Source organism: Pinus tabuliformis, chromosome 4_1 (assembly GCF_031772625.1).
Source record: "Pinus tabuliformis cultivar Carrire ecotype Pingquan chromosome 4_1, CPIR1, whole genome shotgun sequence".
NCBI lineage: Eukaryota > Viridiplantae > Streptophyta > Pinopsida > Pinales > Pinaceae > Pinus > Pinus tabuliformis.
The window spans coordinates 502,796,892-502,813,019 of NC_142303.1; the positions used below are offsets into that span (position 1 = coordinate 502,796,892).

At 32.4% G+C, this 16,128-nt stretch overlaps 1 protein-coding gene across 2 annotated transcripts in view; it reads left to right on the plus strand.

Moving 5' to 3' along the window:
• Window positions 1-13,078, plus strand: part of LOC149176742 (gamma-glutamylcyclotransferase 2-1-like) — a 59,352-nt gene extending 46,274 nt beyond the window's left edge. The window contains exons 1-9 of one of the 2 annotated variants that reach the window (XM_089423171.1): window positions 9,340-9,494; window positions 9,980-10,098; window positions 11,262-11,338; window positions 11,578-11,634; window positions 11,737-11,793; window positions 11,916-11,959; window positions 12,078-12,149; window positions 12,476-12,555; window positions 12,679-13,078. In XM_089423171.1, the coding sequence (XP_089279297.1) occupies window positions 9,990-10,098; window positions 11,262-11,338; window positions 11,578-11,634; window positions 11,737-11,793; window positions 11,916-11,959; window positions 12,078-12,149; window positions 12,476-12,555; window positions 12,679-12,770 (588 nt within the window). In that variant the 5' untranslated portion in view covers window positions 9,340-9,494; window positions 9,980-9,989 and the 3' untranslated portion in view covers window positions 12,771-13,078. Of the gene's footprint in view, window positions 1-9,339; window positions 9,495-9,979; window positions 10,099-11,261; window positions 11,339-11,577; window positions 11,635-11,736; window positions 11,794-11,915; window positions 11,960-12,077; window positions 12,150-12,475; window positions 12,556-12,678 lie in introns of those variants that run through there. The other variant, XM_089423170.1, reaches the window with a different exon arrangement.
• Window positions 13,079-16,128: the final 3,050 nt, after the last annotated feature.

Consider the following 16,128-nt stretch of genomic DNA (forward strand, 5'->3'; position numbering starts at 1 on the left):
GTATTTCTCATTTTTCATGTAGGGGGGTCCATCGAAAGTATATAACATGGGTACTCCTTGGATGAAGAATCAAATTCTAAATCCAACAAGTGTTTCCACTTGAAATTTGAGTAAACCCATACATAGATAAGTTGAAAATACGAATTGAAATAATAGTTTTGTCTTTTTTCCCTCTAAAATTTGATGATGTAATCTAATCTTATTTTATTATTTCCACTATCATTTTATAATTTATTTAGGAGATCCATTTTATACCTCAAAAATTCCCTAATGAATGAAAATTTGAAGGTTTTTGAATATAATTGTTTCTCCTCCAATAGTTGGAGCACCTTGTCAACATGTTGAATATGATCCTTCCAAGACTTGTTGTAGATTAGTATATCATCAAAAAATACTAACACAAATTTTCTAAGGAAGGGTTTGAAAATGGAATTCACTAAACCTTGAAATGTGTAAGGTGCATTAGTAAGGCCAAAAGTTATGACCAAAAATTCATAATGATCCGCATGAGTTCTAAATGCTATTTTCTAAATGTCTTCAATCTTCATTCTAATTTGATAATATCGTGAACAAAGATCCATCTTGGTGAAGTAAATTTCTCCATGTAATTCATCCAACAATTCATTAATGACAGGAATGGAAAATTAATCTTTAATAGTGATCTTGTTGAGCTCCCTATAACAGAAACATGCGCCATGATCTATCATTCTTGTGCACCAATACTACTGGAGCAGAGAAAGAACTTTGATTAGGTTGAATTATACCCACCTCTAGCATTTCTAAAACCATACATTCAATTTCACTCTTTCGAGCATAACGATATATGTAAGGCCTGATTTTTGGAGCAACACTTCCTGGAATCAAATGAATAGCATGATCATGATCACGAATAGGTGGGAGGCCTTTGGGAGTCTCAAACACCTTGGAATGACTGTCCAAGACTTTTTGGAGATCTAGACAAAAAGATGATTTCAATGTTTGAACCTCTAGTGAGCATAATTGTGCAATTACTCCCCATTGTTCTTTATTCAGAAGCTTTTTCATGCCATTAGAGTTTATTATCTTTCCTGGTTTCCCTGTGATACCCCTTAATTCAACTTCCCTCCCTTCCAAAAAAAAAAATCAAAAAAGGTTCTTGAAAATTGAAACTTATCGTCCCAAATATTTTGAACCATTGGCTCCTAGTACAAATCAACACCACCCATTGGAATGGAAAGCACTTATTCAATACATATTCCCCCATGGTTATCTTGATATTATGGCACTTTTTTGAGCAATTTATAGTTCCTCCATTTGCAACCATCACTTGACACTCTGGTGTTGGATATAAGAAGCACTTCAATTCCTTGGCTATCTTACAATGAATAAAATTATGGGTACTATCTGAATTAATCAACACTATTAACTTTTTATTATTGATATATCCTTCTATATTAAGAGTTTGAGGAGTGGTAATTTCTGCCAATGCATTACAAGGTATGGTCAGATTCATTTATTCTTTCTCTGGAGTTGGTTCCTGGTGTATATCCTCCTATTTTGATGTTTCGTGTTCCTTTTCTTCCTCCTCTTCACAATCTATGCAGAATAATTTCTTCTCGGCACACTTATGACCTTTAGTGTATTTTCTATTACAACTGTAACAAAACCCTTTTGCTCTTTTTTCCTTCAATTATTGTGGTGTCAACCTTGTAGGTTGTGGAAGACTAGGAGAAACGACACTTTCATATTTATAATTGTCAGTCGTAGACTTCCTTGTTTCCATAATTTTGCTTGCAACTTTTCTTGCCACCCTAAATGTCTTCTCTAATGAATCAGGTTCCTAAATGCAAACCTCATGTTGGATGTTATATTTTAAATTCCCTATCAAGACATCAATCATATGCTCCTTTGGAATATCAATTACCCTAATATTCAACTTTTAGAAGTCTTTAATGTGCTTCTCCATTGAACCCTTTTGTTTGAGATTTATTAGTTGGCTAGAGAAGGTGTTGCTCTTTGTATCTTCATAATCTGCTATCATTTCCTCCATAAAAATTGACCAGGTGACAATTGTTTTACAAGAACAAATCCATCTATACCGTACAAATTGATTGGGTTCTAAATATAAAGATGCAATATGTAACTTTTGTGAGGATTGCACATCCTATTGATCAAAATATTGCTCCATTTATAGTATCCATGTTACTGGATCCTTGTCATCAAAATTCCTGATATATATCTTTGGAATGTGGTGGTTCTTAAACCCCACATTGGAGTCTCTAAAACATAATTCATATTCCTTTTCCCCATCATGATTTTCATGGATTACCTTGTCACCATTGTGAAGCCTTTCTTGCAACAACTTTTTCAACCCTTCCAACTTGACATTCATCGCATCCATGTCTACTTTAAAAACCTCCATGTTTAATTTTATACCATCTGTGTCCCCTTTTAAGCCATTGAAGTCCCCTTTAGTTCATCTTTGGTTTTTCTTTTTGAGAGCGAAATTTGTTGCACTTGGTCCCGTAATTTTGATATATCATCCTGTAATTCTTCCTCTTCATGTGTCATAGTAGAGCTTTCTGAGGGCTTAATGGGTGTAGAATTATTTTGTTTGGGAGACATTTTAGAACCAAATGCTGATATATATGCTTCAATATTCATTTTAAATCACTTCAAACTGATTTCTAAAACAAAAGTTATGCAAAATTAAAAATACACACCTTTTTCTCACTTTTTAGGAGCTTGATATTGCACCCGCTGTATCTCTGTAATTTTGGGTCTCCAAGGTCTTAAATTTCACCTTGTGGTATCCCTTCAAGTCTTATTTCCAACCCCACAAGTTAGATTGATATTGGATTCTTCAAGAAAGAGATATGACCAATCTCCCACAATGACCTGATTATCGACTAGTTCAGTAGAGAGAACTTATGCAGTGTGTCACATGTCATTGTTTCAACCTTCAACCCTAGAAATGATACACGAAAAACTATTGTCCATGTAATTTTAGCCACTTTTTACGAAATTCAAATCCGATGCTCAAAGAGAAATTTATGATGATGTTCCGTAGGTCACTTGTTTGAGATTTAATTATGGATCCTGCAAAAACCCTAACTTCCTCAGATCATATCTATGAAATTATAGAAAACCAGAATCTGAAATTCGTACACGAATTTCACCAAGATTTCCTCTCCACGGGGTCAAACTTCGGCTTCTAAAGCCTCACAAATATATATATATATATATATATATATATATATATATATATATATATATATATATATATATATATATATATTGAAAAATCCAAGATGACTTGTTTGAAGAAGCGAAACCCTAGAATCCAAAGCTTTGATACCAAATTTTATGCAACCAATGCATAGAAAAGATAGATCAATGACTTAAAAATTATCCTTTTCAGGGGGGAGCCTCATTTACATTACATAAATGAACAATTCTTGAATGATACAAATGACAAGACCTCCTTTGTATATATAAGAGTCTAAGTGGTCATAATATAATCAGAGCCTACATAACAATAATAATGTAAGGGCACAACAATAACAATAAAGGGGCTACACTAGCAATAACAATAATGGGACTACACTAGTATTATAGGGACCTAACATTATGGATTCAATAGGAATGGGTTCCTTTTTGCTACCTGAAGAGAAACCTGGTTCAAGAGGGATGCCTATGTATTTCTCGATATTGCCCAACATGTGTTCCAAAGCTATAATTTTTCACTCCATGTAATCCAAAGGGAGGATAATGTCCTCCCTTCTTTCATTTATGTCCACCAAGACACAACAAAGTAGGAATTTGAGATGCCAATATAGGTTCAGTGTATACATGTATTGGTTATAATGCCCTCGAATCTGACATCATGAACCCAATCTACTATTTTTGCTAATATTTTAGTGTTTGTGAGGGTATGTTACTGGTGTGTCAACTCTTGTTCAACTTGAGAAATTTCCTCTTGGATGGGTTGAGGAGTGATCTCTCTAAACTATGTAGCAGAGCTTTCAACCCTCAATTGAGCTTGTGTGCCCCCTCATTCTTAATAATATGCCACCCCATGATGAACCCAAATGCTCTAACGTGACATACTAGCTATCCTAAATGAGATTCAAGCCTAATGGAAGACAGGGGTTATCCGAGACCAGGGCAAAACCTTGACAAAATGATGAACCTTTGAGAAATGTGGTCCTCGAGGAGAGCCCTTTCCATTGAAAGAAGCCAAATATTCTTTTCTTGAAACAAAAATCTAGAAGCCTTGAGATGGGGGAGAGACTCTCTTTCAGAAGAGGACATGTTTCACTCACCTTTACCTGAAATAACAACTAGCACCAAACCAATAATTATAAGGAATTTAAAAATTTGCACAGAAAGAGTGGAATCAAACTTGAATTGTTTGCATCTTGTATGCTTTACCAGGCATGGAAAGCTTGCAGGTATTGAGTCTGACTGAACAGGTTTTTTCTGGACCTCAACCAAGGCACAAGAAAGACTTGCAAAAGTCTGCTTTCGAGATTAGAGGCTAAGGGATGAGGGAAAACAACATCGACTTGCTTGCTTTTCCAATGAGACCCCCCAAGTAGGCACCAAAGCAGAATTAAGCCCAAAATAACAACCTATTAAACTACATGAGAGGCATATTCAAAATCCACATGAAATGAATAAATAGAACACTCCTAACACAAGCAAATTGTTAAAGTCTCATCCCCATGTGAATGTTATGAAGTTTCAGTCTAAGCAGAGAGCCACCGGGCTAGTAATGCAAATTAAATTGTCTGAGTCGTGAGCTATAATTGCATTCCTTCTCCACTTGACAATCATTAAATGCCTCCTTAATGAGCCACAACTGAGTGACAAACATGTTGGGAGAATAAATTGCCTCAAGGGATGTGATATCCTCCCTTATTGTACAAGAATCCATCAAACAATGATTCCAAATGTTGAACCAATATGTCGTGTTAATTGCAACACAATGGTATGGATGGCTCCCCCGTGCCCTTTGCATGCTTTCACCTGAGCCATTATGGGGATATGTTGCCACATCCCACTGGCATGTGGCCTGGTGGGATGGTGACAGCCCATCCACACCCTCTCTTGATCTAAGCACCCCATTCAAGGGAAGTTTCAAATTTGAGTTGAATTTAAGTCTCCTCATAAGACTACCCAATGGTTAAGTTACCCATTCACCATAATTAAAAAACTAAAATAAAAAAAGTTTAAGTTGAATTTAAACTTTGCAAGATGTTTTTTCATGGTGCTTAATTTATTATGTATTCCAAAATACAATTTAAATAACAAAATATTACAATCTCTAAAAACTTATATAGTTATAATTTGGTAAAAAATCCAAACTTATAAAACAATCACATTATACCCATTTTAAATATAAAATTTCCAATATTAAATTATAATCCCAATTTTACCTGGAAAAAAAATATTTTAAATAAATATATAATATTTTGTCATGTGTGAAAATTATGTCCTTAAAAATGATGAGTTTATCCCTGCATGCATATACATACCATGAACGCCAAGAATATATATATATATATAAAGAGATAATGAGTTTATCAATGCATGCATACAGGTACCATGTACGCCAAAACCATCAAGGTCTTGGTGTGGCGTGGAGTCACGACGTTCAGCTAGTGAGATTCATCCACATTGGACGCCATTACTGCTGTCCATCAGTTTGAGTAAAACACAGAATTTACAGGGGGTTCAATGAATGTGGTTGCCTTTCTGTTCAGGGGCTTTGCTTTTGGTAATAACGACCATCAGAACAGGATCAGAATTTACCGGCGTTCAATGAATGTGGTTGCCTTTCTGTTCAGGTGCTTTGCTTTTGGTAATAATCACCATCAAAGCACAAGATTAAAATAGCGTTCATTGAATGTGGATGCCTTTCTGTTAAGGTGCTTTGTTTTGGTAGTAATGACCATTACCAAATCAATAGGATGCTTTACAGGATAGTATTTTGTTATATTCCATTTTGCTCTTATCATGCAAAGTACAGTGAGAATGATGAATCTATATTTTTTATTAAATGGTAAAGAATAGAATTTAAAATGGTAATAAAATAATTCGGAAGGTTTTAATAATAAAAATAATAATTTAAATATTAAAAATAATAATTTAAATATTAAAAATAATAATTTAAAATTTGATTAAGTAAGATATTAAATTGATGTATGATATGTTTTGTTTATGAAATAAGGAATTTTTTATGTAATAATTTGATTCAAATATTATATATAATAATAGTTCACTGGGTTTGGGTTAAGTTGAATGGTTTTGATTATTAATATTGGATTGATATAAAAAACTCAATTAATTTGTTTATTGTGGGTGGTTGTTTTAGACTTAAGAGTACATGGTTTGTCTCTACAACTTACAAAGACTTTTTTTTCTCATGTCTATCCATTATTTTGATATAAAAATAAACTAACTTAGATCTATCTTAATTCTAGTTCTATCAAGTGGCAGACAAGATGCAAACTTCTTTTATGAGTGTAAAACTTGAAGAAAGGTTTGTAAATTTGATCCCTCTCGAGAGGATGATAGATCCGGACTTAAGATGGATCTACACTGGTTTAATTATTAATTTTAAGTGTCTCTTGGCCCAAAAATGAAATAAAATTATATATATATATATATATATATATATATATATATATATATATGGATTGCTAAATGAGAGATGGATTTTGGGCATATGGTATTGATGAGCCATGGTATATTATGGTTAATAATATCCATGGTAAAGTGGGGTGAGTATCCATGGCTAAAAATCTTGTTAATTGTAAGTATTATTTTGATTGTGAAATAGGAGATGTTTTTTGGCCATGTGGTATTCATGGGGGATGTTTTTTGGGCATGTTGTATTGATGAGCCATGGTATTGGCTCATGGTATTGTAACAAAGTCTATTTACAAGTTAATAATATCTATAACAAAGTGGATGTGAATATTCATGGTTAAACATATTGTTATATTGTAAATTTATGTGCATGATGAGCATGATCATGAGGGGCAACATGAAAAATAAAGTATGCAAGATAAGCCATTTCTAGAGAGTCGGTCAAAGGTTCAAGTTGGAGCTATGATAGTTGAGCATCCACTGCACACAAATACAAAGGCATTCAACAGGGCACCAAAATTGTCAGTACAGGACTTTCAGGAAAAGATCATGCATTTCAAGATAGATCTTACGATGTTGAAGTAAGGAATTTGGATAGTCTTAACTGTAGGGAAAATTTTAAGGATGGAAATTTATTTTAGAGTCTAGAAACCTTGGCAAATCCCACTAGTCCATAATATGAAATGTATAAAATGTTTGGAGATAATTTTGTAAAAATATTCAAACTTATAATATTTTATATAGTATATATATAATTTTTTGGCGATTTTTAGGGTAAAATAATTTCATTCTATAAAATTTGGGCGAATCATTTTTACAAAAAAATGGAAATTAGCAAATCTTTTTTTTGGAAAAAGTATAGAAAATTAGCCCATGGGCAAATATTAGCCCCTAAAATTTTCCCTGAGCCTGAGACACCGTCTTACAGGAGAATAGAAAAATTGAGGAGTTCATAGGGGTATGTGTAGAATCAACGGCCAAGTTGTCTCAAGTCCCTCACAAGGCAACAAGAGGAGTACAATTGGGAGTTCCAGAGTAGTCCTCTACCGAAGTACATAGATAAGGCTTGCAACACTACCAACCCGACTTTATACATTGGGGAGAGCAAGGCAGAGTTCTCCAAATGGATCATGTTGGGTGACTGAGTGGAGCAGCATGAGTTGAGTATCAAGCAACATCAGCATAGTAGACTTATTCCATGTGCAGACATTCATGCATTAGATCCTTCCCATGGGATGGATTGGCGAGAGATTATGAGTTGGAACTCTATTGATGGGATGATTACTATGAAGATACCCTTAGCCAAGGGATTATTGCAGCTTGGACCCTTAGGCACGGACAATGATGGGGGTTTGAGATAGTATCATAGCCCATAGATCCCAGGCTTTATGTCACATTGGGATCCAGGTGAATCTATTGACGGCGGGATTGGCTCGGGGATTGTTTGGGATCCAGGTATCAAAGGCTCCATTCAGGATCATTTAGCATGGAGGCATGGAATAACACACTGGTTTGTAAGGGATCGTGGTATGCTTATACAAATGTTTTTGTTGTGGATAGAAGTGGATTGCTTGAGGACAAACAATCTTTGGGTAGTAGGATTTGTAATATCCTATATTCTTGATATGGTCAAAATTGACAAATCTACTCATGGTATTTACCATGCTACTTTCCCATGGGATCTGCTCATTATATTTATCTTCTTTTTTCGAGGGAAAATAATACAATAAGGTTTATAGAGAGTCCAACAAGCCTATTAAAGGGAATAGCAGCTAGGCATTTGGATCATCGTGAGTTGTCTATCTATTTTGTCTTTGTTGAGAACTTGGCAAGGCCAATTCCGGTTTGATCCAAGGGACCAAAACCCATGGTTGTAATTATCTGGTGGATCCATCCAGGGTCCACGATTGTGCCTCGGTGTCTTTGTTTTCTCATTTGATGAGAAATCGGGCATGCCATTGTAGGGGTCCACGATTGTGCTTCGGTGTCTTTGTTTTCTCATTTGATGAGAAATCGTGCATGCCATTGTAGGGGTCCACGATTGTGCTTCGGTGTCTTTGTTTTCTCATTTGATGAGAAATCGTCCATGCCATTGTAGGGATTTTGATATTATTGTAGGACATGCACTATTTTCTTCCATTAATAATATAAATAAAAAGTTGCATTTTGAGATCCCATTTGTGTTCTTTTTTCTTGCTTAAATCTTTTGATTTAGAACACTAAAGTGTGCTAGATCTATTAAAATTTTTGCCTTTTGGAATTTTACACTATTCAAGACCTTGTTGACTATAAAAAAAAAAAAATCCAAATTATTATAATAAAAAATTTATAATAAAAAAAAATAAACCATACAAATTCTTACAAATTCCAATACATGTAGTTTGAGTTTTTTTAAAACAATACGCAAACCTTTAGCAATATTCCTTGCATGTCTTTTGGAATTTTTTGAAAAATGATACCAAAACCTTTAACAATAAGATTCCCTGGTAAAAAAACTAACTATCAAAATTACTTCCAAATCTTTTTGAAGGGTACAATTTTCCTCTGGTTAACCTCTGCCCTTTCAAATATCCCTGTGATCATTATCGTGGACTCCACTGCCACCACAACAACTCAAGGATGACCATAACATGATACATCATATTAAGATCCCTGCTATATTTTTTGTGGTCTCCAGTGCTGTGACATGATTCATCACATTACCATGGGGAATCCATGAATAATGCATTATATGAAGAAGCCCCTTCCCTTCCACAGCTCATTGAAAATTCAGGCTGAGAGGAGAAGCCGGCCTATAAAACCAGAGCTCTGGAAGTCAGCGAGTTACAGCTCATCCGAGGATACAGAATATTGGGAAGGTTATCATATTCCTACTGAATTTTTATTGTTGTCTGAGTTGAATTCCATTTTTCTCTGTACATGTGGGCACATTCTGGGGGCATTAGTTATTTCAATTTGTTTTTCTTCAATTGTCAGTAGCTACAAGTTTGCTGCTCAGACTTCAGGGAACTTGTGAATTTAAAGTAGAAATTTCTCACTTAGGTTTCGTTGATTTACTGGGCATCTTAGGTTTAAGGCAGGACAGATCTTTGACCCACATTCCTGCAGTTCAAAACGGTCTATTGAGGAAAATAATTCTCAGCTATATGTATCATATTGTTCTCTGCAACTTTGTTCAGCAAAATAATTCTTAGCTATATGTATCATATTGTTCTCTGCAACTTTTTTCCTGTGGGTATTAGTGCCCCTGCTGAAATTTATTTTTTGATAAATCAGAAAACAGTTTCAACATTCGAGTTCCTCTCTGGTTGGAATTTTAAATGTTGTGTCGCTGTGTACACAGATTATCAAGGATGGTGCTGTGGGTTTTCGGCTACGGTTCCTTAGTGTGGAATCCAGGTTTTAACGCTTGTGAAAAAATCGTTGGCTATATTAAGGATTACCGAAGAGTTTTTGATTTAGGTTGGTTTTTTCATTAAGGGGAAAAAAATGAGAAGTTAGTTAATAGAGCATTATTGTTACTTTTAATTTGTGGATTTTGTTTCAAACTGTTTAGTTGTTAAAATCTGCTATTAATATAAATTAAGATGAGTTAGTAGGGGTGTTTATTGTCAGAAGTTTCAGCAATAGCACTGTGTAATATGTGTGTTGTGTCTAATATTTTTGATGGTAACTTCATTTATCATCAGGGGACCAAAGAGAGTCTTATGAGTAAAGGAGTGCTGGACAGCTCACTAATAGGAGAAAATGAATAATGTATTTTTGAATTAATGGTCAAAATTTTATAAACAATAAATAATCTTTGACCAATACAAATAATAATTAAACTAAGATTTATTAATTATGAAGAATTAAAAAATTGATAGAGATTAGAAATGAAATAATTGAAATAGGAATTAGATTTTAATTTTGAAAATTTAACAAAAACAGATTAGAAATGACATAAGTGACTGTAATAAGATGTGTTTATTTAGAAATAGGGTTTTTAGAATTTCAATTTAATTATCAATAATTAGGCTTTCCATAGAATATTTTAGAATATTTATAATAATATACACAAATCAAAGGTTGAAATTTGTCTCCAAAGTAATTATGTTTTTTTTGTTCTTTTAATTAAATTGATTAATAAAAAAATTATCATATAAACAAGTGTCATATGAAGTGGATTACCATTGTTTGGGTATATGGTATTGATAAGTCATGGTATTGGCCTATAATATTATAACAAAGCCTATTTACAAATTTAAAATATCTATAATAAAATGCGATAAATTTCCATAGTTAAAAATCTTGTTTTTAATGTATATATGTTTAACTTTTATAGGTTTAATTTAATTAGTTTTATAATTTTTTTTATTTAGTAAAATTAGAAATATAATAAAGTGTTTTAATATTTCATATAAACTGATATCAATCTGTGTTTACAAGGACTCATCTAATTATTTTATAATATTTTTCCTTATTAATTTTAACTGTACTGGAAACTACCATAGTTACTTTTCTTATATTAAATTTTATGTTCATTGCATATTAGATTTATTCAACCAGTCCCATATTGGTTAGATATTAAAATCTACGAAGGCTAATTAAAGCTCAATGGTTTTTTCTCCTGCTGCTGTTTGTAGCTTGTATTGAGCACCGTGGGACTGCAGAGTTTCCAGCTCGAATATGCACATTGAAAGCACAGGAAGGAGCCATTTGTGTAAGTAGAATGAGGCTGGTTTCATACATATATAGTAAGTTCATTTGTTGTTATTAATGTTAGTGAAGGTTTCGCTTATTTACAATAAATTTTATTTTATGTAAAAATATATCATCCATGAATTTAATGTAACCATTTTCTGCTAGATTTTTCTCTCTTTTGTTTGGTTTTATTTGTCTTATGAATTATTCACTGTTTTTTCTGCATGTACTCACAGTGATTTGGTGTTGATTTGTTAGTGGGGTAGAGCGTACTGTGTGAAAGGAGGACCAGAGAAGGAAAATTCAGCTATGAAGGTGAGGTGAACTCAGAGGTTCACTGTTCTTTTCAGTATAATTTTGTTTCCCAAATTATGAGAAAAAGGCTGATGAGTTTGAACTGAATTATGTGTTATTCAGTATCTGGAAAGGAGAGAATGCGAGTATGATCTCAAGGCCTCTGTAGATTTTTACACAGTAAGATGCTATGCTATACAATATTTGTGGATGATTTTATTGGATAAATATGGAAGCACTTCATCTATTTTTGATACAAGTAGAAAACTAAATGCCTAATTTTTTAAAAATTATTATTGTAGGAGGAAGGAGACTCTGCAACCCCATTTCTCACTGCAGTCATAGTGTAAGTTCCCAACAGATGTGATGCTATAGCCCTAATTTCTCTCAGCTTAGCTTCATATATTTTACATTTCCATTTTAGACAAAACGATGACACTTATATGTTTTCTTGTTGCTTGCAGATTCACATCAACCCCAAACAAAAACATAAACAAGTACTATTTAGGCCCAGCTTCATTGGAAGAAATGGCAAGGTATATTAAGTTTGTCTAATTTATAATGTAAATTATATTTGTTTTTAGTTTTTATATTTGTTTTTAGTTTTTAATTTATAAAGTGTAAATTAATTGGTTTGTTAAGTTTGTTTCATTTATAATGTAAATTATATTTATTTTTCGTTTTTAATTTATAAAGTGTAGATTAATTGATTTATGTGAATATTATTTTGTATTATATCTCATCATGTTAAAAACAAGATTCACAATCTTAGCGACAACATCTTATAACAACCCAACATTTCATTATTCAAGATTGCCCGTACCCAAAATTAACATATAAATGGACATCATACTGTCTGCAGGGAAATTTTAAAAGCAGTTGGTCCATGTGGAAATAACTGTGACTATCTTTTCAAGTTGGAAGAAACCATGCTCAGCATTGGTGAGTATATTTGAACTCTATTTTCATAGAATACTGATCCTTCATACATCTATATCTTCAATGCAACCTTTCTCTATGGTTGGAGTGGAATTCATAGCTGAACTTATTATTGTAATGTCACAGGCCATGCAGACGATGAGGTGAACAAGCTTGCTAATGAAGTGAGGAGAATTCTTGGAGTGGGGCATAAAGTTTTCCATCGATCAGCATTGTGACTCTGAATAACTTTGGCATTGCACAATTTCCCCAAGAATGAACAGGTTCAATACAAAGTCATCAAACTAATTTCTCCCACAATTTACAACTTCAACTAAAGATACATCAAATTTCCATGTCACAGAACACAGCAGAACGTAATCCTTTTCTAAGCGACCATGTTTGGCACACAGCGAATCATAAGGAATCCTTTTTCTACTTTTATGAAGTTATATACTTTGAATCATAATTTATCAAGTGGATAAAGTTGTATCCTTTGAATCATAATTTACCAGGGTGGATCAAAAAAACTTATTTTGCACATAGTGAATCGTAGCTTACAAGGAGTACATTTTTATTGTTTTGCGAAATGAAAAGGAAAAGTAAATTGAAAGCAATTTTTTTTTGAAGTTTAACCATAATAAAAATAATAAATAAATTTTAAATTAGATATTAGATTAGTGTATAAAATTTTTATTTGTTTTATCGTATAAGAAATCTCTTTTATGATAATTTAATGATTTCATCAATAAAGTCGAGAATTTAAATTTATAATAATAAAAAAAACACGTATTTTTAATTTATTTAAAAAATGAATAAATATATATATATAATTGATTATATAAAAATTTATATTAATTAATTTTTTTGTAAAGTGAAAAGAGAGTATTTGATAGATTTTTGGATAAGATGGATCTAGACTGGTTATTATATATACTCATACTATATCTATGCTGGATCCATTTCTCATTCTCTCTCCTTTCTCTCTCTTCCCTCCTACTTTACTATCTCCCTCCCTTTCTCCTTCTCTCTCAAGTCCTCTCTGTCTGCCTTCCTCTCTCCCCCTTCTCTCGCACCTCCCTCATCTTCTTCCCTCCTCTCCTCTCTCCATATCTCTCCATCTCTCTCTGGTCACTCCCTCTACCTTTATCTCTATATGTCTATGTTCTTCCCTCCCTCCGTCTCTCCTCTCCTTCCACTTGGCTCTTTCTTCATTCCTCTCTCTCCTTCTCTTACACCTCCCCATCACTCCTCCCCATCACTCCTCTCTACCCTCCAACTATGTCACTATCTTCCTACCACGCTCTCCGCCCCCTACCCCCTCTCTCCCTCCTCCATCTCTCTCTCCATCCATATGATGGAGAATTTTTACTTTATGTAATCAATGCTATATGTAATGTCTTAAATATTTTACATTTTCATTTTTATTGTGAAATGAGTTATGGTTTTAAGTTTTTATGTGCTTATTATGGAATCATTATTAGTCCCTAGAAGGAATCTAACAATTGATTTGCCTATTCAACATTATTAGTTTAGCATTGACCAATGCAAATTATAATGCTTAACTTTGAAAAATAAATATTTATTTTTCAATTTATTAAAAAAAATTCAAACATTTGATTGGACCATAATTTGAAGATTTTATTGTAGCCTTTGCACAATATAATGCCATGTGGATAATTGCATTTCATATTTATGTCATAATTTATGGATATGGTTGCAATATTCATGCATGATTTTTAGATATTTGCGTAGTGCTTTTTTATTCTAAGGTTGCAAACCATCCAAAAATAAATTATACTCAAGTAAATAACATATCTACCATCAATTACTTCCCACCATAATTTAAGCAAGTCTTTGCATAAAAAATGGATAGAAATAAGATGTAAAAAATATACTTACAAGAATTACTTCCCACCAAAATTTATGCAAGTTCTTCTACTTGACCAAGCAATTTACTTATCCACTTCACATTTCAATTTATTAGGTACTGCCATTATTTATGTTTTCTTCAGTACTTACGTAGAAGTAAAATTGTAAATGTGTAGATTTACTACAAAAATTTATGCGAGTTCTTCTACTTGACTAGGCAATCTACTTATCCCCTTCACATTTTAATTATTTATGTTTTCTTCGTATGTAAAAGTAAAATTGTAAATGTATAGGTTCACTACCAAAAATTATGCAGGTTCTTCTACTTGACCAAGCAATTTACTTATCCACTTCACATTTCAATTTATTAGGTACTACCAATGCAAGACTATAAAACGATTGGGCTATCAACCACTATTAATTTAACATTGACCAATATAATTTACAATTATTCATGCAAATTTTTTGAGAGCATTATTTCTAACTTAAATTACAAAAATTAAACTACACTATAAAACAAAATTACAATATAATAAATTAAATTTATTGTTTTTATTACATTTAACTTTTTATTATTAATTGAGTCTTTACAATATAATATCTTCACTCTAATCCATTATGCATTAATGTTTACCTTTTATTAACTAATTAATATATATATATATATATATATATTAAACATTAAAAATAATATTTAAAGATTACTGCAATCATCTTTAACCATAGCCACATAATGGTCAATCTATAACCGTAGCCATTGAACAATCATTTTGGTTCTTACTTAGTTTTAGCCGTTGCTTTATACTATGATGCCTATGTTTTTTCCTCTCCGAAAAACCACTTTAATTAGTGGTTCTTAAACTTATCAAGACTCGTTATGGTGGTCTTAAGTCGGGTGGTTTTTCTTTATTCTCTCTCTCGCTTTATCGCGTGCAGATATTTTCAAAAAATTATGAATTTTGTGAAGTATTGAGTATAGGTGTAACTATTATTTTAACCAAAGTTATGTCAAATTTGAAATATAATTTCCATTAAAATTAAAGAAAAATAAATTTGTTTATAAATAATAATAAAATTTAGGAAAGATAAAAATGAAACAATATTCAATTTAAATTGCAAATTAAATGAAAAGATAGCTTATTAAAAATAGTTGTATTGGTATACATTTGAATTCAAAATTAACTTAACAAATTCATTTGGCTCAACCAATTGTAGTTGTATTTGCATAAATTTGAATTTAAAATTAACTCATCAAATTCATTTTGCTCAATCAATTTCAGAATCTTTACACTTTACATTTTAGAATAGCTTGGTCATTATGACCTCACATTTTACTTAATCAAATCACCATCTTATATAATACTTCGTCATTATGACCTCACACTTTACTTAATCAAATTACACCATCTTATATAATATTGTCAATGACTTGGAAATAACATTTGCATTTGTATATATGTAGATTTGATTTGTTGGTTGGTTGAGTTGTTGAAGCAATCTCTTTTTTAGATAATAGAGGAATAACCTGTTTATAGAGAAATCTCCTTATTTTGAATTTGTTGGATTTCATAAGCACTATATATGTGGGATGTAATTTGGTTTTGAATGAGAAAATACGAATTATTTTGTGTGTGATCTGTGTACCATGGCTTCTCTTTAAATTTCTTTGTTGGTATCAAAGCCTGTTCTGGCTTAATTCCCTCATGGGAAGGCCAAGATGATGTG